General features: G+C 31.5%; 3 protein-coding genes across 4 annotated transcripts; all 3 read right to left on the reverse strand.

The window, feature by feature from the left end:
- Positions 1 to 274: 274 nt before the first annotated feature.
- On the reverse strand, positions 275 to 3,840 carry LOC144547921 (kelch repeat-containing protein At3g27220-like). Its single transcript, XM_078296915.1, has 7 exons — positions 3,608 to 3,840; positions 2,661 to 2,843; positions 2,150 to 2,379; positions 1,898 to 2,068; positions 1,335 to 1,440; positions 941 to 1,147; positions 275 to 518 (listed from the first exon to the last, which is right to left on the reverse strand). The coding sequence occupies exons 1-7, from the start codon at positions 3,773 to 3,775 to the stop codon at positions 354 to 356; spliced, it is 1,230 nt and encodes a 409-aa protein (XP_078153041.1). The 5' UTR covers positions 3,776 to 3,840; the 3' UTR covers positions 275 to 353.
- A 2,072-nt stretch (positions 3,841 to 5,912) lies between these two features.
- On the reverse strand, positions 5,913 to 23,894 carry LOC144560844 (uncharacterized). Of its 2 annotated transcripts, XM_078310082.1 has the most exons (6): positions 23,620 to 23,879; positions 22,980 to 23,136; positions 21,843 to 21,893; positions 20,847 to 20,939; positions 20,022 to 20,117; positions 5,913 to 6,092 (listed from the first exon to the last, which is right to left on the reverse strand). In XM_078310082.1, exons 1-5 carry the CDS (start codon positions 23,760 to 23,762, stop codon positions 20,037 to 20,039), a joined length of 525 nt encoding a protein of 174 aa, XP_078166208.1. In that variant the 5' UTR covers positions 23,763 to 23,879; the 3' UTR covers positions 5,913 to 6,092; positions 20,022 to 20,036. The 2 variants fall into 2 exon arrangements, with proteins under 2 accessions (XP_078166208.1, XP_078166203.1); XM_078310077.1 differs by lacking the exon at positions 5,913 to 6,092 and having other exon boundaries at positions 19,798 to 20,117; positions 23,620 to 23,894.
- LOC144548806 (protein VACUOLELESS GAMETOPHYTES-like) lies at positions 11,730 to 14,124 on the reverse strand. Its single transcript, XM_078297839.1, has 3 exons — positions 13,813 to 14,124; positions 12,314 to 12,539; positions 11,730 to 12,156 (listed from the first exon to the last, which is right to left on the reverse strand). Exons 1-3 carry the CDS (start codon positions 14,033 to 14,035, stop codon positions 11,973 to 11,975), a joined length of 633 nt encoding a protein of 210 aa, XP_078153965.1. The 5' UTR covers positions 14,036 to 14,124; the 3' UTR covers positions 11,730 to 11,972.
- Positions 23,895 to 25,131: the final 1,237 nt, after the last annotated feature.

Raw genomic sequence — 25,131 nt, forward strand, 5'->3', positions numbered from 1 at the left:
TTTTATATGAACTTTTAAATATATTTTCTCACTATTTTGACTCTTGCTATCCTCTTTGGTTTGCTTGTGTATTTTATTATTATTTTTCTCAATTATGGATAAATTAATTGAAGGTACATCAATGAGAGGTACATCAATGAAATACTGAATCAATAGTTTACAATTTTAAAAAAATGTTAATATTATCGTAATACACCGTAAGGATATTGTAAAATAACTAGAAATTATATTGCTAAAACAAATTTTAAGCTAACAAGTTACAAAAAGTATAATGAATAAACAAATTGCTAACAGAGACAAAATTTGTGATTACCTGGATTCTGACAACTGTGTTAGGAAGTAAACATAATTAACTAAAGATGTAATTTAGTTCTCCAGGTAGATCCGACAACTTTTTTTGGAGATGGATCATGCGGGCCCCGATCTCTCTGGCCTGAGGTGAAATAGAGCCAACCGTCCCAAAAACCAACCAGTGTTGTCTTCATTCGAAAAGGCATACGGCCTATGACCGACCATTCCTGTCACAAAAGGTACCAGTATAAATATATGATGTTGCATTCAGTAATGACAAAAGGTACCAGTATAAATATATGATGTTGCATTCAGTACCAGTATGATAAAAATCAGTATCAGACATAGTACAAGTAGAAAAATATGATGTTGCATTCAGTACCAGATCTTGTACCAGTGAGATTAAATCAGTACTAGGCCTAGTACCAGCATAAATATATGCTGTTGCATTCAGTACCAGCCTAACACCAGTTTAATAAAGATCAATACCAATATAAATATATGATGTTGCATTGGTACTCTTATGATAAAAAATAGTAAAAGATCAATTGACCTGTATTGATCAATACCAATTTATATCACTTGTTTTGATACAATACAAGTAAAAAAATTCAATATTGTTGTTGTGTTATATAAATATGAGACATACCAAGTTATACAAATTGAACCGAAAGACTTCACCGACGAGTATCATTTTTTTAGTAAATGGGTGCTTTTCTGTCGTGCCTCCGACAATTATTATTGAATTATCGACAATAACCCATGCAGATTCTATGTGTGAATTCGGTTTTGGCATAGGTGGCAGTTGCTTCCATTCATTTCCGTCATTTAGCATGTACACGTCAGTATATACAACCTAGATACAAATAAAATGTGTTATAATGTAGCATCAGTCAAAATGTATCTACCATGAGCGAGATTCGAATTTTTAAAGGAATAAAATATCAGATACCAATCTTATAATATCAGGTTCAGTAGAACCAAGCAGTTGCTTCAAAAATATGGAGCACAAAAATGTTACTGATTAATGAGAAGCAGTATACCTCATGTCTGCGGGAGCATTTAAAAATAGGAGAACCGGGTTTAGCCATAAAATCACCCTCTTGACCACCAATCACAAGCAGTTTATCATTAGCAACCACACATGCCCTTATTTGAATCATAAGAAGAAACAAGTTACTTAACAATAGTGAGTTGTTCTATAATAGAAGAGTAAGGCTATGGTACTATACATAGCGCAGTCAATATCTTCGTTTTCAAAGTCCAAACAATTGATCTGAACCGTTCAACATGATCTTCATATGAAAATGTACTTGTAGAATAAATTTTACATTTTCTAAAACTTTTTTTACTATTTTTTAAGATAAATAGAAAATCACTACTTTTGAATGGTGTAGAATTTTTAGATCAAGTGATTTTCTACAGGTACATTTTCATATGAAGATCATGTTGGACAATAGCAAGTTGCTCTATAAATAGAATTTAACATTCACTTAATTACAGAGGTTAAAAGCCATGCTTTTGTTCATTAATTAACAACAGTCGTCATTGGTCAGGTCTAAAGAATACCTGAAAGCAGTAGGAGATGAGAGAAATAGAAGTGTACCTGTGGGGCCCGCCACGTGGTATGGGAATCTCAACCCTCCATTCCGCCTCAAGTGCCTTGCCATCCTTTACAGCTATACTCCAGTGCTCTAATCCCGGCTCATGCCGATCCTCCTTACTTCCCCCCATTACATGTAACCGGCCCCGCCACAGTTGTGTTGCCGGCGCATATCTGAAAAAATTGAAATCATTTCATAAATAAATTACAGAATAATGAGAACTATATGCAATTTTATGCATTACTATTATTCACCTAGGTACAGGCAATGAAGGCAGTTCGCTCCACTGCTTTGTCTTGGTATCTAATACAAAGTTGAGATTGGTGGGCCCTCTGCACTGTGGGCCGTACTGACCAGAAATAGCATAGATATACCGTCCATCAGTCGCCATTCCAAGATGTGAGTTTGCCATTTTTTTCGGCATGTCAAACTTCTCACCCCATGTGTTATCCGTGAAATTGAAAATGTCGACATGAGAATGCACCTGTGAGTTTAACGACCTTAGCAAGTTAATATTGTATAATTAATTATATGGATTTATGATTGTCACATACTGAATTAATACATAAAGTCGTTCAAACCAAAGCGGTATTTAGACTTCCTTTTTCAATTTTTTTTTAAGTAGGACAGTAATTTTTTTTCTAACTTCTGTTGGTTATAGTGGGTTTCAATTATTTCTTTATTTTTCTAACTTCCTATTGACTAAATTATGTACAAAAAATGCATAAAAAAATAATCAGTGATTTACAACTTGTGTTATCTTACATGGTCAATGCTACCATATCCAGCAAAGACATACAACAGATTCGCAAGTTGAACAGCGAATCCATCGAGGCGAGGCACCGGTGCTTCTGACATCTCTTCCCAATCCAAATGTGGGGCCGGTATGTCAGCATATGTCGCATTTAGGTGCATCAGTTCCCTACTTACAACCTTTCTTTCTTTCTTCTTCATAAAGTAACAAAGAACACAATTGTATTAATCAGTAACCTAATTATGCTTTCAAAATTCAAATCATGACAATATTGGCCTCGATTTATCCATACCCAAATCCGAAAAGTTTTCATCTGTGAGTTGTAATTCCTTTAAATAAAGTTGTAGCATATTAAACTATTTTAAATAGCCTATGAATGTATGTTGCCTAAATTAAAATGTCCAGGTCTACAACACAGTAATATAATTCCTTAGGGGCTAGATTGCATTAACTAAAAAACCTCCAGATGATACTAAATTGCACGAATTGAAAAGGTTTGAGGGACCAATAGAGAAAAACAAAGTCTGTACTTAGTGAATAAATTTTATACTTTTTAGATAGGTAAAAAACCACTACTTTGTAATGGTATGGAACCTCTAGATAAAAGTTATTTTCTACTTATTTAAAAAAGTAGTAAAAAAATTTAAAATGGAGATCATGTTGAACAGATCAGATCAATTGTTTGGACATTGAAAACAAAGATATTGATCCATAGTACGGACCAATTTGCACTATGCATAGTGCTCTTAAACTATTTTTAATTAGCCTGTGAATGTATTTTTCCCAAATTAAAATCTCCAGGTCTACAACACAGTAATATAAATTCTTCAGGGGCTAGATTGCATTAACTAAAAAACCTCCAGATGATACTACATTGCACGAATTAAAAAGATTATGGGACCAATAGAGAGAAAAAAAAAACAAAAGTTGTTAAAGAGAAGCTGTACCAGATCAGTACCTTGATTGATACCGCCACCTTAGTGAAGGAAGATGAAGAGGAGGAGAAATTGGAAGAGGCCCAGAGGAAATCTGCGAGTAGAGCGATTGCTAGAAGGAAAGCGCAGGCCAAGAGAACCGCGTAGCGCTTTGGCACTGGATGCTTTCCCGTTCCTGCCGAGTGTGACATTGTTGCGTGAGTAGTGAGTAGTGAGAGAGAGCGAGAGAGAGAGAGAGATGGGAGGCATTCGAAGGGAATAAAGAGCGGGATTAAAGAGAGAGGACCAGAGGAAAGAGCGTCTGAGTTGTGGGCGAATATGGTGGGCGGGAGTACCCGGTTTCCGCGTCCCAATATTATAGATTGCGGTTCTTCTGAGAGAAGTTTGGGCGTTGGGACCCACTTGTCGGTGGGAATTATATGCCTGGCAGCGGATGGAAACGCCCCGGTTTCCGAGTGCGTATCCGCTCAGGTACTTGAGGTACAATTTAAAAAAGTAACAGTCCAGATTAATTTTATCCAGTTTAAATTCAATCGGTAGCTTTGAGATTTGCGTTAAGCTAAAAGAACGGTCCGGATTTTTAGCTTGCACCTCAGATACCTGGGGTGATACGGATTTCCGGTTTCCGCCTCCTGGATAAGTCCTGGTTCAGTGAATCTCCAGTTTCACTTGTCAGCGTAGCCCCAACTTAATAAAAGTTGGGCAGGAAAAAAAATATTTGGTTTGAGAATAATTCGAAAATAATTTAAGAAAAATTAAGATAAATTTGTATACTTATCAGCAGTCCAGGGAGCACCAAAAAAAAAATTTACAAATAATTCACAAATGCTTTGTAAAATTTGTGAAAATTTTATAATTTGCTAACAATTCGGGAGATTGTTTGAGGACCAATTCAAATTCGATTTATTCGTAAATATTGTCACTATACTTGTCAGTGGGAACTCTTGGGAAGAGACACAATATTTCTGGTTAGATCAAGACCATTCGATCAGAATCCTTACCCGGCAGGCCGGCACGAGATAAAATGCACCAGGCCCTTTAATTTGTGCAGATTCTAATCGAACGGTTCGGATTTAAACAGAACTATCATAATTATCTTAGCCTCCTAAGACCTAGGTGATATGAATTGAGGATTCAACGGCTTAAGATTTTAACAGAGCAGATTTGACTACATACAACGCAAAAATCATATGTAAAGTTGTATTGATTTTATAGTCCATGCGCTTCATGAAGTCAAAATTGTTTTGTTAAATTTATATTATGACCAAATTAGTTACAGAAGTAGTATAGTTCGTGTTAAATATGATCACAAAGAAAAAGACAGTGTGTTACGAATTATATGAACACATTCATTCAAAAATAGAACAAAATATATATTTTCAAATTATAATTTTAAAATTTTAAAATTTAAAATTATAATAAATTGCTCCGTTAAAATCTTTACAAAGCCCATTTTTCTTCCAGCAATTGTTGTTTTCTGCTTGGAGGCCTGTTGGGCTCCAGTGCATCTAATTTTTATTTTATCTTATATTATATATACTACTTTTATACTACATGGGCTGCTTTCAATTTTTTCATGATGTTTCAGTTCTAATTTTAAAATCAAATATTTTCCAAGGAGCAAAGCTAGGGTGTGATGTGCTCACCAAGAAGGTTTGGTGAGCACAACTCCAAAAGTATCTCATATCGACTTCAAACATCGAATCCAAACCGTTGAAATCCATATATTTCATGAGTGATGCATGCACATACAAAATTTTGAAAGTTTCGAGTTTCTTTGCTACAAGGTCAAGCGGTCAAAGAAAAGAATTTTTATAAGTTAATTTATAAGTTGTTTTATATATTCAATTTTTATAATTTTTTTGACCATTTGACCTTGTAGGAAATAAACTCGAAACATTCAAAATTTTGTATGTACATGCATCACTCATGAACTACATGGATTCTAACGGTACAGATTCGACGTTTGAACTTGATTCGATATACTTTTGAAATTGCGCTCACCAAACCCTCTTGATGAGCACATCACAGTACCCTAGCTTTGCTCTTTTCTAAGATCTAAATATACTGCAAATAAGTGTATTATTTCCTACATCATACATGGTTGATGGTTGTCAATTCCACAGGTAATTAATTTAGTAAACATGTAACGTTAATTAAACACCATGCTAATATCATAGATGAATTTATATTGCTGTAAAATATATGGCTTCAAACCTATTATATGGTGCAAAATATATGGCTTTAAACCTATTAGTACAGACCAATTTACAAATAAGTTACATGACAATACAAGAACCACAAATTTGTAACAATAAGAACACTAAATAGAATAGAAAAAGAATTATTAACATTTTTTTTTATCACTCAAAACTTCAATGCCAGAAGTAAATCAAATTACACGTGTAAAAAGAGAGAAAAAAAAATGCATAACTGTATCTAGCAGTTTAACAATATAACTATTTTTTTTTTTCAATTTCAATTTAGTTAGAAGCAATGGTGCATGAACTAATCGGGATATAAATCCCAGCACCATGGGTTCAAGACTTACACATCTATCTATCTACTGATTTTTTTTTAATAGGAAAAATAAAAATAAAATATTGATAATGGGGAAGTTTTATGAAATTTTGAAATATAGGACGTTATAAACCATAACGTCCACTTTATTTGTCGATAATTAGCATTAAAAAAAACACTGTAGTTGGACGTTTTTTTTTTATAATGTTCAGCTACAATGTTTTTTTGTTAAAATCAATCTCACAATGACAACAATTAGAACTGAAACAAAAAAAAATACTATAGCATAACGTCCAGGACATTTTTTTTTTTACGATCATTAGCAATTAGATTAACTAGACGTTATAACGTCCAGCCACAATATAAAAATTTCACAAAAATGTACTCCATTGTTGATAGTTTTTTTATTATTATTATTATTTCTTTTTATCTTTCCTATTAATAAAAAATCGGATGTATGTCATTCTTTGTCTTCTTCCTCTTCTTCATGACAAAAAATAATGTCCAAATTCATTTGTTGTAACTACATATTCTCCCACAACATACCATCATCACAAAAAAATCATTAAATATTTTAAAAAGTATTGTTGAAATTAAAAATCTAAAATTCTATACATGTGTTATCATTTCCTAAATAACGAGTATATCAAAATTGAATCGATCAGCTGAAAGACGTTTATTATTCCAATAGAAAGAATTTTTGTGGTGATATTTTAATAACTTTATAATAATTGATTAATCAAATTCCAAATTAACTAAAATTTGATATATGTACCTAATTAAATAATTAAGAATATGTCTATATATTTAAATTTTAATTTTAGTAGTACTTTTCAAAATATCAATGGATATACGATAAAAAGTTGATTTCGTTGAAAGAAAATAACAATAGTTAAATTGTTATTAGTTTTTGGAAATACAATTTCATATTGTTTCTGATGATCATGTGTATGTTTGACAAACAAAGTAAATTTTAAAGCGAACTATATCCTAAAGGTCTTCAGTAGTAATGCAGTACTTATAGATGAATTAGTATTGAATAAAAAGAGTAAATTTTCCTAATGTACTATATATATAGTAAGAGCAAAAAGTGTAAAAAGTTGAGAATTTTGATCTTCAAACTTTACTCCATCTATAAAGTGTTTAAACTTTATTTCATACCTTTTAACATACACCTGATTAAATTACCACTACACTTGGATTTGGCTACAGTGCTATGAGTTGCATAGAGAGCTACGGTGCTACGGCTCAATATTAGAGTTTTCAAAATTCTAACGGTCGATCCGACCCGTTCATATTGTTCTTCATATTAATATGTGTTTAAAAACCAAATTTTACATTTTTTGAAATTTTTTTACTATTTTTTAGATAGGTAGAAAATCAAATATCTAAATAGTGCAGAATTTTTTAGATCAAGTGATTTTCTACCTATCTAAAAAAATAGTAAAATTTTTTCAAAAAATGTAAAATTTGGTCTTCAAACACATATTAATATGGAGAACAAGATGAACGGTTTGGATCGACCGTTAGGATTTTGAAAACTTGAATATTGAACTATAGCACTGTAGTCTTTCTCTCTCTCTACAAAACAATCAGTGTTAGTGAACTGGTCAACACTGACTATTTCTTTAATAAAAAGGTCGGTGTAGGATATGAGCAACACTGACGGGTAGAAATATAAAACAGTCAGTGTTGGTGCACTGACGGTTGTTTACAAGTGAACAGTCAATGTTAAAGTTCTTCTTATTTACGATTTTACCACGCAGTCTCTACACTGACTGTTACACATTAAAACCGTCCGTGGTTGAGGGTCAATAAAGAGGGTTTTTTACTAGTGCAGGCGATTTTCTTTTCTCCTCCGCTGTTGAGCAGAAGGAGGATCCGACGTAATTTTCCTCTTCTCCTCCGCTCTCAAAAAGATGAGCACCGCCTCCCTCACTCTTTCTCGTTAACTCTGTCGCTGAATTTTGCGGAATGAATTTTGAGGAGATTTTACTGAATACATCTCAGTCATGACCGACTTTGAGAATTTTGTACTTTATTATTAAACTATTCACATATATAATTGAGGGGCACAATTTGAAAATTCACAATTTCATACCTACTGTCTAGACTATTGACTGAACTGGCATTGAACTATTAAGATATATTGCCGCTTTCTACCTTCCATGGATCTCTTCTTCGGTATATATCTAGCTATGTCTTTCTTTGAGTAGGTACTGTCTACATCCTAATTTTTGTAGTTGTGGGAAATTCTTGAATTTTGTTTAGCTAAGGGCTGATTGTTGTGTGCATGTATGTGCTGGAATTGTTGTACCAGCCTTGCGATTTCTGTTTATCTGTTAACTCTTGAATGCCTTGAATCGATTAGTGCAGTTCCTTGAATTGTTAAGTTGCATGCCTTGATTAAACTGAGTATATAATCGATTAAGCCGATGGTGCTAATTGTCCCTAAATGGTACCTCTAACTGTGCCATGTGCTTCCAATTCATGATCCTTCTTAAAATTAATGAGTGCACTACCATTTAAATTTTGATTTAGAACAATACAATTTAAATTTTTATGGGCTGATTAGGAAATTGGAAATGCAAATTGAGGGGCTCAAATTGAAATTTCTCAAATTTCGCAGATAAAAATTGGAGATGATTTTATGGGCTGTTTTTTATGCACACTTGCCAGGTTGACTCAACACTGAGCGACTTGCCAGCAGGTTGGTTCATTTTGTGGTGCATCGATCATAGGTGTGTATACTATGATGAGAGATGAACTTTCAATTACTCTTCAACACTACCGTTGACTTAGGAAGTTAGTTCCCTTCCCTGTTATCTATATTAGAAAAATTATGTATTATCAATTACTTGTCAGGTAGACTTCATTATTGGATACTAGTGCTTGTAAAAAAGAAAAAAAGAAAAGAAAAAAGAGCCTGATAATTGTACCCCAGACAAAATCACCGAGCATGTTCCCTAAGTGGTTTAACAGAAAAAACTTTCAATGTTATCTAACTTCCATTTTCAGCGCTAATATCCAAACATTTAAAGCTGTGTTTATAACATTTTACAATGCTACTTGCAAGCATTTAAACCTCGGTCTGCAAACATTAAAATTCTAAATTTGTATAGTTTTAACTCCTAACTACTTTTGTTTTCAAGCCAAAAATGAAAAGATTCATTTCACCCACATTTTTTAATTTTTTTTTCTGATCATTCTCATCCATTTTCTCGATGATCCGTGATGAATTTTGCGAATCTAAAAATATGAACGTTTTTTATCCAATTTTCTCTTTCAAATGAGATCTATGAAGAATAACTTTCGAGTTATATTTGTGTCGTAATTTTGTTTACCACTTTAAATCTTTGTGACTTTTAGTTTTTTTTTTTTATAATTTTGCTTCAAAATAATCTAAACCTCATGTACAAGCATATAAACCTCATTAATAACACTTTAAATCTTTAGAATAAAACATATAAATCTCATGTACAAAGAATTAAAATCTCAACAATAACATTTCAAAGCATATAAACCTCAACAATAACACTGCATTTACAAAATATATAAACCTCATGTACAAAGAATTAAAACCTTAACAATAACATTTCAAAGCATATAAACCTCATGTACAAAGAATTAAAACTTCAACAATAACATTTCAAAGCATATAAACCTCAACAATAACACTGCATTTACAAAACATATAAACCCTGTGTACAAAGCCTTGAAAATTTTAATGGTTGTGGACTGAGATTTAAAAACTTGAAAATTTAAAGTCTCATGAGTTTTACTTTAAAATTACTTAAAAATATTTCTTCATGGATCTTATTTGAAATATAAAATCGAATAGAAAACGTTCGTATTTTTAGATTCGTAAAATTCATCATGGATCGTCAGAAAATAAATTATAATGATTAGAGAAAAAATAAAAAAGAGTGGGTGAAAATAATATTTCCGTTTTTGGCTTGAAAACAAAAGTAGTTAGGAGTTAAAAACTATGCAGATTTAGAATTTTAATGCTTTCAGACAGAGGTTTACATGCTTACGACTAGCATTGTAAAATGTTATAAACATAGCTTTAAATGTTTTGATATTAGCACTGAAAATGAAAGTTTTTTCTGTTAAACTATTTAGGGGACGCGCTTGGGTATGATGGCTCGAGGTATCAGAACATTTCTCACAAAAAAAAAAAAAAATCCAACACAGTCATATGTACAATTTTGATACAATATTTACTATCTGCAATTGTTTAATTTTGAAGAACTTTCAAGGTTGTCTAATACATTTCAATTTTCAGGACTTGGTAACTTCTAGTACTTGATGGATGCTCGTATGCTTTTCAATTTGTCTTGCCTGATCAGAACTGACGCCATTCTCTGATTGCAGCATGAGGGTTGGAGTTGAATTGTTCATGCTTTGAGGATATGGTTATTGATCAGAAATTGGGTTAAAGGGTTATAGATGAAAGTGTTAAGGGAATAAGGGTTCTAGTGCATAATTGTGGTTTACATGGATTTTGGATTTTTTTTTTAAAATAAATGTAAGAACTGAGATGGTTATTGATTGTCAATTGATATCATTTTGTTATGTTGTTGGACATTGTCCAGACATTAGCTATTTTTATATTTATGTATGTTGCTGGAAATAGAGTATTAAAACAATTTGACAATGACAAACAATATTGCATGCACTAGTGGAAAAATAGGAATCAGGATCGGTTATATACACATATCAGTATCGGAATCCAACCGATCCTGATGAAGGCGATACTGATACTATCAGGATCGGTTTTACATTTTTAAAGAACCGATCCAAATAGAAACTATTAGGATCGGTTTTTTAATAAAACCGATCTTAATAGTTGTTATCTAGATCGGTTTTTGACTAAGAACCGATCCCAATACGTACTATCAAGATCGGTTTTTATATAAGAACCGATCTTGATAGTAATTTCGAATTTTTTTAAAAAAAATTACATAACAACCGATCCTGATACGTACTATCAAGATCGGTTTTTTATATAAAACCGACCCTGATTTTTTTTTTTTTTTTGCAGAACCAATTTTGGAAAAAAAAATTGTATCAGGATCAGTTGTTCTAAAAAACCGATCCTAATAGTTTAACTATTAGGATCGGTTGTTTAGAAAAACCGATCCTGGTACTATCAGGATCAGTTGTTCTAAACAACCGATCCTAATAGTTTAACTATTAGGATCGATTTTTTAGAACAACTGATCCTGATAGTATCAGGATCGGTTTTTCTAAACAACCGATCCTAATAGTTCACAAATTAGGATCGGTTGACTAAAAAACCCGATCTAACTAGTTTTTAGGATCGGTTTTGTTCAGAAAACCGATCCAGATAGGTATTAGTATCGGTTGTTTCATATAACCGATCCAGATAGGCCGATCCTGATTCATGTTTTTCCACTAGTGATGGAAATTTCATTGTTTACATACATTCTGTTGTGCAAGTGCATGCTTATGCTTAACAGTAAGCTTACAAGTGACAATGTTTTTATTGTGCTTATGTTTATAGTATACTTATATTGTAACAATATGCTTAGAAACAATAGTAAATAATTTCTCTGAAAAAACAGCAGTAAACAAACGCAAGCCTGTTTCATTCACTAATTAAACATATTTTACAACACACCACATGTAACAATATGCTTAGAAACAATAGTAAACAATTTCTCTAAAAAAACAGTAGTAAATAAACGCAAGCGCATGCTCACCAATCTCTCTTGCTGAGCACATCAATCCCTAATTTTGCTCATATATATATATGCTGAGAAGTGCTTCAATGCATCAATAGGAAGTTCATGCTTAAGTATTATATCAAAATACAATGTATTATTGCACATGGTTTGTTAATTACAAGAGATCCGTGAGCGAGTTAACTATGGTTTGTACGGTGGTGTCCACAGCTACTTGACGCACAAACCTGCCGACGGTGGAGCTCCCCTCCCTGCTGCTGCTATTGTTGGCCTTGCTCACCTTGGTCTTAATTGGACCATGCAGGCATTTCATATGGAGGTTTACATTGCACATGCCACACCTACAATTCAATATTGTAATAAATTACACAAATGTTAATTATTTAAGTAATATTATAGAAGGCTGAATAGCTCTCGGGTCTAAAAGTTATTTGTTACATTTCTAAAATGAACTGACAAAAATAATTTCATAAAAATAGAACTTGTAGCAACATGTACCTGTAAAGCCAGATTGATTCACCGGTTTCCTTGCATGCAGTGCAGCTATTCCATATTGCACCTGCGGGTGATAGGAAGAGACTATGTTCCGGGTGCAACCCAGTGGAAACCATTTGCTTTGTGGTGGTGCAATGCGGATGCACATCAAAGGAGCAAGAGAAGCAACGGTAGAAAAAACCTGTTCCCACCTCCATACAAAGGTCGCAAACCCGACCAGTTTTGCCAGCTGCGCGCAGTATATATAGGACCAACATCAGTACAATAAATTTTGCACAAATGAGAAATATATATATGTATATGCATAGTCTCAATGATGTTAAAATCTCGGATCAGATCATTTGTAAGTTAAAATATGTTTGGAGATAAAATTTTATATCTTTTAGAATTTATTTACTATTTATTAAGTATTTTACAAAACTGTTGTTTTTCGGTGATCCAAAATTGTTTAAAAACAACAGTTTTGTAAAATACTTAATAATTATTAAAAAAAATTCAAAATAATGTAAAATTTTATCTCCAACCATATTTTAATAATAGATATCATGTTGAACAATTTGGATTGACTGTTTGGACTTTTAAAATTACAAAACCGAATTGTTATAAGATGTTGTAACTTACAAATATTGTAATTGGATCCCTCCTCATATATATTATTTTCTCTACATGCACTTAAAAAGTTATCACTTTTTATTTTATTTTGATTTTATAATCAATAATTTGAAATATCAACGAACATAATTTATCTACGTCTGTGTATTTTTGCAAGTTTTTATAACTAATAAAAAAATCGAAATGTTATGATATTTAATGTGTGCATATGTAGATCAAATATATAAGTTTTATATAGATGAAATATAACATTTTTATTTTGATATATAATTTTTATATTTTAAGTTATTGTAGTTCTAAAATAAAGACATAATGAAGAATGAAGAATGGGGGTCAACCCTCAAATTTCATATCGCTTCCCTAAGTTGCATGCTATGATTAATTTTTTATATGCCCTTTAAAACAACTTCAATTTCATATATCTCTTCGAACTCTTCAATATATTGTATTTGCCCTTCATCTCTTTTTTTTTGCCTTTCATACTTGTCCTTAGAATCAACAAAACAAAATTAACACTAGCTAGTTAAAACTGTACAAACCAATTGTCTATTTCTGTAAATGACGAAATCAATTACCTTATTGATAGCAGTGACTGTCAAATGTATCTCTTTCTTTTGAAATACATAATAATAGCAACTCTCAAGTTATTAAAATACACAATAAAAAAAAGGAAACTAACAAGTTTAGTTATGTCAATAAGGTTAGCTGTTGGTAATAAATACGAAGAGAGATGATCACAAGTACGTAGTTTGTCAATTTACAGAGAAAGGCATGCAGTTCAACTAACTACCGTTAGGACATGGAAGCATATATAATTCTAGCTTGAGAAGAGGTATATATAGAAGCAAAACAGAATACAGTAAAAGACCAAAAGAAGAACAAAAATAAACCTGGTCCGAGATGGAGATTGTGCCAGGGATGTGCGAAGAACGATATCTTCTCGGGCAACTTAGCACAATCCTCGTGTAGATCAAAGTTACATGCATGACACCGGTAACGGGGGCCCTCCTTTATTTGGGTGTTACAAAGATCACAATAGAATTGGTCATTGGCGAAGGTTTGAGTCTTTACTAACTCATGGTCATGAGAAAAGTGGCTCAAACGGCTTGCCATCTCTCTCTTGTCTTTATTTTTAAAAACTCTCCAAGTGGCTACCAAGCTTCTCTCTCTTAGAAAAATCCTTGGTAGTGGCTACCAAGCTTCTCTTTCTTTCTTATCTTGCAGCTAGTGCAAATGAATGTAAATTTATTGACTGATGAAGTCAACAAGTCAATCAGCAATTGGGAATATACATACAAATTAAGCTTCAATTAGATTGTGATTTTAAGATGAATATATAAAAGTCGTCAAAGAACAAGTCATGAGAATACCTTCAAAGCACCTAGGTTTTTGAAAGCTAAGGCGTTTTTAACCTCATCAAGATTTTTTTGATGAATTTAACTCCAATTCAATTGGATTAGACAAACTGTTAAAATTGATCTACTTAATGAACGATATATTTATATGCAAAATTTATAAGTTTCAAATTAATTAATCCAATGTCAAGCTCTTAAATAAAAACTTTACAAGTTTATTTTTATATATTCTTTTGTCTTAATTTATTGATCATGTATTTTATACTGAATTTATTCAAACGAATTGAATGAATCCTTGACTGGTGCTTTGTGTCTTTACTAACTCATGGTGACGAGAGAAGGATACATTTTTTTAATGAATCAGATCCCATCTAATGCTTAAATAATACCAGTTCGCATTTTATTTTGATAGTTACATTATTATATTATTTTGTTTATATTTTTTTTTATTCAAAGCATGTAGGCATTCATTAAATAAGGTAAAAATATGTTATATGGAAAGCTTAAAATTATTTTGTCTTATTTTTATATATTCTTGTAGCCTGCTTGCAATTTGAAACTTTGTCATTTGCATAAAAAAGTAGCATAGTCTCCATGACACTTGTTTGAAATTTTAGACATAGAAAGACTAAGACTAACGACAAATTGATTGAAAAAGAAATATTCTTAAAAGTTAATAAAAATGCTTTAAAAAATAAATCCCTTTTTAAATCTAGACCTTGATTTTGAAAAATATATATAATAGTCTATATATGTATTTTAGTAAAATGCTACTAAGTTATCAAAAGAGGACATAATAATAAGTCTCAAACAAAAATAAAAAAATAATTATTATTAAAAGATGACGTAAAATAGGTCCCACCACCACATTATAAAATTAGAATTCAATGAAATCCTTAGGTGCATTCAGAACGCATACCCTCTCGTTTGTATCTATGCGATAGAAGAATCACCCGATGAAATTCTTAGGTGCATTTGGAACACAGAACCTCTCGTTTGTATTTATGCGATAGAAGGATAAAAACAATTAAAATGTGGTGTATTTACTTTTTGCATTTTATTTTTAGGTTGCATTTTTACTATTTGCATGCATAGACTACAAATTCTTATATTTCAAATGGGGATCAAAATTTAGAGGGATGAAAAATTTGAGTATTATTAGATTTTAAGATTTCTTTTACCATAATGATTTTAAGATTAGATCATCTTTGAAATTATTTCAATTGAAATCGAGATGTTGGTAATGCAAAAGTTTCCATTGTCTATAAATTCATCATGTACAAATATTAGAAATTGTGTAGACATTTTTGTATATAGCTAATGCTTAGGAATTTTTCAATTATTTTCTAAGTCATGTAGTGTGAGAATGTTTTTCTGTAATCCTAAATCCTAGTTTTTACTTTGTTTATTCGAGAACGAACAAAGGTTTAAGCTTGGTGACGTGATAATGCTAATTTATATAGCGAAAATTACTACTTTTTGGTATGAAAAATGGCAGAAAAGCTTATGCAAAATATCAATTTCTTCAAATTTTTTACCGGAAACGTGTTTTTAGGCTATTTTGGTAGGTTTTGGAGAAAATTATGAATTTAGGCCCAAAATAGAGTAAAAATATCATATTTAGGTCAATTATTAAGGATGCGTCAAAATAGAGCATCACATGAAGTATGCAAACACCTCACACAAAGTGAACAACATGCAACATAGTGAAATTCACTGAAATTCGCCTAAGTTAGAGCCCGTACGGTATAAGCTATACCGTATGCGAGTAAAAACTTATGCTGCACAGGCACACGGATCCAATTCGGGGACTGTCTAGTTTGAATGAAATCTTGGCTGTTGAGCAACAACCTTCTAGAAGGACGAACCTACAGATGTGGCAGACCTTGCTATGATTGGAAGTCTATCATTTATGGAAGAAATCTATAATTGGATCAACAAATATAGCATGAGATGTTAAAATTGGCCTCCATGCTCTCCATGGCTACACCATTAGAATTACTATATAAACCCCTCATGTAATAGGATTTAGTGTGCATAACTTACTTGTGTAAGTCTATAGCTTAGAGTAAAATATTGTGTGTAATTAATATAAATTTATTGATTGACGAAGTCAACAAGTCAATCCGCAATTGGGAAAATACATACAAAGTATAAGCTTTCATTGGGAATATACATACAAACTAAGCTTCAATTAGTGTGCATGTTTTAGTCGTGCAAGTTCATATATTAGAGTAAAATAGTGCATGTAATTAATATAAATATATTTATTGACTGATGAAGTCAACAAGTCAATCAGCAATTGGGAATATACATACAAATTAAGCTTCAATTAGATTGTGATTTTAAGATGAATATATAAAGTCATCAAAGAACAAGTCATGAGAATACCTCCAAGCACCTAGGTTTTTGAAATCTAACGCCTTTTAACCTCATCAAGCCTTTTTATTTGATGAGTTTAACTCCAATTCAATTGGATTAGACAAACTGTTAATTAAATTGATCTTAACGACGATATGTTTATATATAAAATTTATAAATTTCAAATTAATTAATACAATGTCAAGCTCTTAATAAAAACTTTACAAGTTTATTTTTATTTATTCATTTGTCTTAATTTATTGATCATGTATTTTATACTGAATTAATTCAAACGAATTGAATGAATCGTTGACTGGTGCTTTGTGTCTTTAATTACTAACTCATGGAGATGAGAGAAGGATTCATTTTTTTTTTAATGAATCAGATCTCTTAAATAATACCAGTTCGCATTTTATTGTGATGGTTACATTATTATATTCTTTTGCTTAGATTTTTTTTTATTCAAAGCCTGTAGGCATTCATTAAACAAAGAAAAATCTGTTACATAGAAAGATTAAAATTCTAATAGTCTGGGTGACAGACTGTTAAAATTAAAGAAGAAACATAGATGATTGATCTCAGACGCTCATCATAGATCAAAGGGCTATGATTAGACAAAATGGCAAACATCCATTTAAGAGTATTTTTTTTAAGGTAAAATTTATAGTGTGCCCATGTAAACTTCTTAAATAGCCAATATCTCCATCAAAACACCATAATATCCACTATCCCCATTAAAACTTGACATTTTATCTAATATCCCCTTTTATTTATTTAACATTCTGTTTAACTATTTTAAAAACTTTATTGACAAAAACACACCCTTCATTTTAAACTCTCATCTTCTCCTTTGCTCTGATATAGTTCAATAATTGCAACGAAAGGGGCATATTAACATAAAAACCAAAAGCACAACTATAGCCTGAAATATAAGTTTGCTGAATTTAATCATACTTTTGTTTAATTTTACTTCTCATTTCAATTCCTGGTTGTATTCAAGCTGGGGAGTGTGGATTTCATTTACTTAAGAAATTATTCAAAGTGTACCAAGATTTCAGTTCTCTTGATACTCTAAAAATGGTACATTGCACTGCACTCAGATTTATGCCCGAGTATCTTTCTTTCTCTTTGAGAAACCTAGTGGTAAGTTCCTGTAAAGAGCTTATTTACTTTCCTACAGTTCTTCTTCTCTTGCTAACTTGATTTTGATGGGTGATATTAACAAGCTTTTCTTATTGAGATGAAGCTCCCCTCATTTAGCTACTTTTTTGGGTTTGGTGGTCTATCGGTTCTTAGAGAACTGCAGTTGGATGGATGCCTCTATCTGCTGCTACGGGAATGCATCCCGCACCTTCACTTCGACAGGTCGACCATCAAATAAACAATTTTCCCAGGTCTATGCAGTTGGTGTACATAAGCTACATTCTCCGGACAATCCCAATTTATTCAACAAAGCAGCTGGTAGTACTTCATTACCATAAAAAATAAAATTCATTTAATTTACAAATAACTCCAAGCTTTGCTTACAGATTTTATATTGTCCTGTTCTAGTTGCAAAGCAGAGAGGTACAAATTAATAGAGACCGTGAAGCGTTTGATGATGAGGATTTTTCTGAAGGAAAAGATTATAACAATGCCTACGAAGAGGCCATTTTGGAAAATGATTATGGAGAAATCCTTAATTTCAATAATGAAATGAAGAGGCCATTTGAATATAATTTGAAATGAAGGGTATTTTTGTCAACAAAGTTTTTAAAATAGTTCAACAAAATGTTAAATAAAAAAAGGGGATATTGGATAAAATGTCAAGTTTTAATGAGAATATTGGATATTATGGTGTTTTGATGGGAATATTGGCTATTTCAGAATTTTACATGGGAACACTAGAAATTTTTCCTTTTTCTAAACATATAATTTGGTCTAGTTATAAAAGAAAAAGTATAGTTAGCTTTAAACATAATCACAAAGAAAATTAAAGAAAAGTATTAGAAATTAAATTAAAGTTTATGTTTAAAATGTAAACATATAATTTGGTCTAGTTACAAAGGACAATATCTTTAGTCTGGGAGATTAAAGGTTCAAAACCTAAATGAGAATTTATTAAACTAGTTGGTTGACTTGATATCTAACTTTACTAAAAAAAAGAAAAAAAAAAATTAAATAGAAGTATTTTAATTTAAAACTGAGAAATAAACAATTAAAGTATTTCAATGAAAAAAATAGAATTTTAACGAATATAGCAACAAGTCTTCCATAAATTAAAATGACGCGCCTCTCCTAGAGAGACGGCATTGGAGATTTCATTGAAGATAGTAAGGTTCTGAAATCAAATGACATCAAATATTTTGCTGGAGAGGCTAAAATTTGGGGTTAAGATTTCAACGGAGCAATTTTGATTTTATGGAGCCCGCTAATTATATGTACATTGTTTTAAGAGTGAGTCTATGGTATCATGCATATTACGATTTGACACCGTGCTATGGTTCTATATTCGAGTTTTCAAATCCTAACGGTCGATCCGAACCGTTCATTTTGTTCTCCATATTAATATGTGTTTGGAGACCAAATTTTATATTTTTTGAAATTTTTTTACTATTTTTTTAGATATTTATAAAATCACTTGATCTGAAAATTCTGGACCATCGAAAAACAGTGATCTTCAATAAATTAAAAAAAATAATAACAAAATTTCAAAAAATGTAAAATTTGGTCTCCAAACACATATTAATATGGAGAACAAAATGAACGGTTCGGATCGACCGTTAGGATTTGAAAACTCAAATATAGAGCTGTAGCACGGTGCCAAATCGTAATATGCATAGTACCATAGACTCACTCTTGTTTTAATTTAAGACTTGTTTTAATTTAAGAGTCTGTGTGTTACATACTTATATGACGCCAAAACTGCTCTGTTAATTTTTCTTCGGGCAATTGTTGTTTTCTGCTTGGAGACCTGTTGGGCTCCGGTGCATCTAAAATTTTTGGTCTTATATTATCTTACTTTTATAATGTTTCAGTTCTAATTTTAAAATCAAATATTTTCTCTCTGATTGAGGATCTAATTATACTTGTACCAGTGTCCGTTTAGTCAGGGATTGGTAAACAACACAACTAATATCTCACTCAAAATAAGTTACAAGACAATATAAGAACCACATATTTGTAACAATAACAACATTATTTAGAATAGAGAAAGAATTATTAACATTTTTTTTTATCACTCAAAACTTCAATACCAGAAGTAAATCAAATTACACGTGTAAAAAGAGAAAAAAAAAAATGCATAACTGTATCAAGCAGTTTAACAATATACCTAACTTTTTTCTTTTTCTTTTTGAAAGAATATTCAATTTCAATTTAGTTAGAAGCAATGGCGCTTGAACTAATTGGGATGCAAATCAAACAGGGATCACTTTTCCTCTTACAATTATCTGTCCAATGGTAGCTATCATAAATCCCAGCACTGCTCCTGCCAATACCTAATGAAAACCAACCCAAAAAAAGGAAAGAAAAAATAAATTTAAATGCATTCTGACAAGTAGCTTCAATTTATCTATTTTTTAAATACTGGTAATTTAATAGCATTCCAAAAAATAATCTAATAATACAATTTTCTATAAGATAATTTGTTCATTTACTTCTCTAGGGGAGAGAATCAGCATAGAGCTTCTAATAAAAAGGACAAGTGAATTATGGTACTATGCATAGCACACAACCTTCGGTACTATGGGTAGGTATCTTCATTTTTTAAGTCCAAATAGTTAATCCGAACAATTGAACATGATTTCCATATAAAAATACACTTGAAGGCTATATTTTACATATTTTATAATTTTTTTACTATCATTTTAGATAGGTAGAAATTCACTACTTTCAAATGGTCCAAAATCTTTAGCTAAAGTGAATTTTCACCGGTCTAAAAAAATAGTAAAAGAGTTCTAAAAAATGTAAAATTTGGCATCCAAGTATATTTTCATATGGACATCATGTTAAGTGGTTCGGACGGTTTGAACTTTGAAAAAAGGGATATGGATCCATAGTACAGATTAATGTGCGCTATGCATAGTATAGTAGCATCACTTTTTATTTGTTACATTATTTTTGTCCAATGTATGTTTTTCTTTTTTTAATGAAGAAATAAACATGTAATAATCAATTTTGGGCCCCCAATTTTTCTTCTTTTTAAAAAAAAAAAAAATAAGTAGAACCTGAGAAGGGGTATGGCCAAGGAGCTCTTTCAATGGCCTGGTCTCGGCAAGGGGATGCTCAGTTGGGAGCTCATATACTATTTGATTTAGCACCTGTAATTTTATTTATTTAATACATAAGCTGCCAATTCAAATAGGTCAAGCATAATCAGAATTGACTCGTGCATTATATTTTTTCTTCATGATATGAAAATGCAAAATATGGTGCTTAACAAGAATAATATAAATTGTATTTCATCCTAGTTTGATATGATGAATTTCACTTTTTTCCTTTTACTTGGCCTTTTAGCCTTCAAAAGATATTTGGAAAATGTAAGTAGAAAAACTTATTCTCTTGGTAGGAAAAAGAAGTTTGTTACAACAAAACCCGGAACTTTTTATCTATTCTAACAAAAAGCAGGACATGTAAAAGCTAAAATTATATGATACACATGCAAACATTTCATTTACGGTACATTGCTTATATCATTTACACCAGAAATAAGTTGTTATATACCTAAACTACCCTTTCTCACTCCTTAATGGAATGAGAGTGACAGTTAGAAAACACGTGTAGTTTGAGCATCTTCCAGTAAATGAAAACAAGCTGATGTTTGCAATAATTGTTTTGGGGGAATTTCATGTATACCCCTCAGAAACCTCAAAATTACGTATTCCCCCCTCTATATGTGTTCATAATATCATATTTACCTTTCTGAATTTCAAGAACTCACAAATTTACCCAATTTATAGACTTCTCTATTAAATTTTGAATTTACAAAGTACCATTTTACCCTTTATTAAAAAATAAAAAATATGCAACCTGTTTAAGAGAAATTTATAGTCTTTGTAACTTCTAAGTTTTTGAGAGATATGCATGAAATTCCCTTTAAATTTGAGTACACAGGGGATGCAGCATAACTTTAAAATTAAAAGTCAGTATAAAAGAAGTTACCTCTACCAAGATAAAAAAGTTACATTTTAAACAAAAAAGGTGCAAGAGGTACAAGTCAATACCTCAGCTTGCTTTCCAGCGTGAAGTCGGACACCAAAAGCATCATACATCACCTGCATATAAGTTTCATACATCATACATGCTATCTATAATTTGATATCACATAACACAGCAATTATAAGTTCAGGTTGGGACCATATTAAAAAATTGAATAATAAATCAGCCTGAATGGGAACCCAACTAATGGTTCCATGGAGTAATGGGTCAGAGTAGAGTCGAATCTAGGGCTGCCAAAAAAGCTCGTAGTTCGTGATTCGATTGACTTCGATTTGAATTTTTTTTTTGTAATTAAATCGTTCGATTGAAGTTCATTCTGAAACAAATCAAACCAGTTCAGTTCAAATCTTATTCAAACTCAAACTCAAACTAGGGTAAGTTTGATTTGGTTTGATTCGTTTGCAGCCCTAGTCGAATCCAATCTGCCTTTCAGTATTTAGGACATTAGGTGCTACTTAGCACTTATATAGCTCAACTGCACAAAAATGCACAATCAGGGCTAAATTTGCAAACTCAAAGACTTAATTGGGCACCACTGCAAAAAAGATGGTTAATTGCACAACCAAAGGTAAATCTAGATATAGTAGGCCAAATTGGGTTTATTTGCAGAATTAGGTTAGCATAGGGGTGTTCATTGGATCTGGTTTATGTGGTTTTCAACCTAACCGACAAATTTTGGCTTAAATGGTTCGGTTTTTCGGTTTAAATGATTTGGTTCGGTTGAATTTTTGAATTACTTTGGTTTTTATATTTGGTTCGGTTTAATCTCTCTTATTTCAGTTCAACCAAACAAAACGCAATTTACTTGATATTTACTTGAATTACTTCGGCTTTTTATACTTGGTTTATTTAATCTCTCTTATTTCAGTTCGACTAATATATATCTTGATATTTATTTCTATGATTATTAAATGTATTCGTGTATGTATTGAGTTTTTGCCATTTGGAATTTAATCTCTCTTATTTCAGTTAAACCAAACAAACGAAATTTACTTCAGTCTTTTTTGGTCAGTTCAACCAAACAAACAAATAAAATTTTGATTTTAACCATTTTAATTTGGTTTTAACCACACCAAATGTTTGAACACCCCTAATTAGCTTAAGAGAGTAAAAAATGAGGGGGAGAAGAGAGATAAACTTACAACACATGCTAAGACGGCAGCAGTGGCGAAAAGAGAAGAGTCAAAGCCCTCATAAAAGCCAATAGCTGTGGCCAGAGCAGTCACAGTTGATGAATGAGAAGATGGCATTCCACCGGACCCCACAAGCAACTTTGGGTCCCACCTGTTCTCCTTGTACCTTTTTTTATTATAACAAAAAGGTTAATATATTCCATCAAGGTTACTGAACAAATACAGTAGTACCATATTTCAGAGCTGAACATACCAGTTCAGTAAGGAATTATAATGTACCAGTGCTCTAATTTACATCCAGTTACAGTACTGGTAGGTAGTTACCATATTACAAGCACCATATAAGCAGATCCAGCAAACCTAATATCGTTTAATTATCCAATTTAGCCAAATCCAGGGTCCAATTGACAATATAAACTTATTTCACATTAATAAAATCTCACAATTTGAAGCTGTTCTGTTGGAATTTGCTACTTCCCTATACAAACCAGGTCAAAATCAAATCAATTTCACAAATTCAGTATAAATAGAACCCAGTATGGCAAAGTACAACTGTACCACAGATCTACAAAAACCCAGATCAGATATCTGTACATCTAAAGAAACCCATAACAAAGCTGGGATCTTGAGAGAGAGAGGGAGAACTAACCAAGTGGTGAGAAACTTGATGGTCTGAGCAATGGCGAAGGAAACGAGAGCTGAGATGAGAGGGTAGTTGTGAAACAGTGAGAAGTAAGAGAAGGTTGAAGAAGAAGAAGCATCGGGGGCGTTAATGGCGGATCCATCACCCATGGTTTTTCTTCCCGATTTGTAGTCTTTTCTTTCTTTTGTGTGTGATTTGGTTTTATTCCAAGGTTTAAAAGTTAAAAATTGGGTTATGCTTATGGCACTGAGTTATGATGATTTATTGAGTAGCTGAATTATTAGAGAAGAGAAAGAATGGTGGAACCGTGAAAGCAAAGAGAATGAGCCGACAGACTTGACTTTGGTATAGCATTAAATGTTTGGACCAACACCTCAAAAAAAAAAAAATTTATATCTCACCATTAAAAGAATGAGCCGACAGTGTCTCATTATTTTTTATATCTCATTATTTCTCATATTTTATATATTCGTTTTCAAAGTTTAAATTATTGATCCGAACAGCTCAACATGATATTCATATTTAAATTATTGATCCGAACAGCTCAACATGATATTCATATTTAAATTATTGATCCGAACAGCTCAACATTTTATAATTTTTGAAAAAAAATTACTATTTATTTTAGATAGGTACAAAATTATTGTTTTTGAACGGTTCAAAAACAGTGATTTTGTATCTATCTTAAAAAGTAGTAAAAAAGTTTCAAAAGTTATAATATTTTGGTCTCCAAGAATATTCTAGTATGGGTATCATTTAAGTGGCTCAGCGATGTATTTTGAACTTTGAAAATAAAAATATTAAATATGAGTGCATGATGAGATATGAAAGACATAATGTACTGGAATTCTCCTCAAATAAATCACACGTCAAATTTTTTGATGACTATAGATTATTTTTGTCTATTAAAAAATATAATTTAAAGTATATTTTCATCATATAGATAAATAGTTTATGAGTGAGTCTATGGTACTATGCATATTACGATTTGGTACTGTGCTACGGCTCTATATTTGAGTTTTCAAATCCTAACGGTCGATCCGAACCGTTCATCTTGTTCTCCATATTAATATGTGTTTGGAGACCAAATTTTACATTTTTTGAAATTTTTTTACTATTTTTTAGATTTATTGAAAATCACTGTTTTTGGATGGTCCAGAATTTTCAGATCAAGTGATTTTCTAAATATCTAAAAAAATAGTAAAAAAATTTCAAAAAATATAAAATTTGGTCTCCAAACACATATTAATATGGAGAACAAGATGAACGGTTCGGATCAACCGTTAGGATTTGAAAACTCGAATATAGAGCCGTAGCACGGTAACATCCCGTGATATGCATAGTACCATAGACTCACTCATAGTTTATTATATCATATACAAATTTAAAATTAATTAGTCATTTAAATAAAAATTAATGACTTAATTTTTATTTACTTTTGATCAACAATTAAACAACTTTACATCGTACGAAATATCGAACAATAAATTCATTTTTTTTTCAAAAATTTCAACTTCT

The sequence above is a fragment of the Carex rostrata genome, chromosome 1 (genome assembly GCF_964058835.1).
Source record: "Carex rostrata chromosome 1, lpCarRost1.2, whole genome shotgun sequence".
Taxonomy (NCBI): Eukaryota; Viridiplantae; Streptophyta; class Magnoliopsida; order Poales; family Cyperaceae; genus Carex; species Carex rostrata.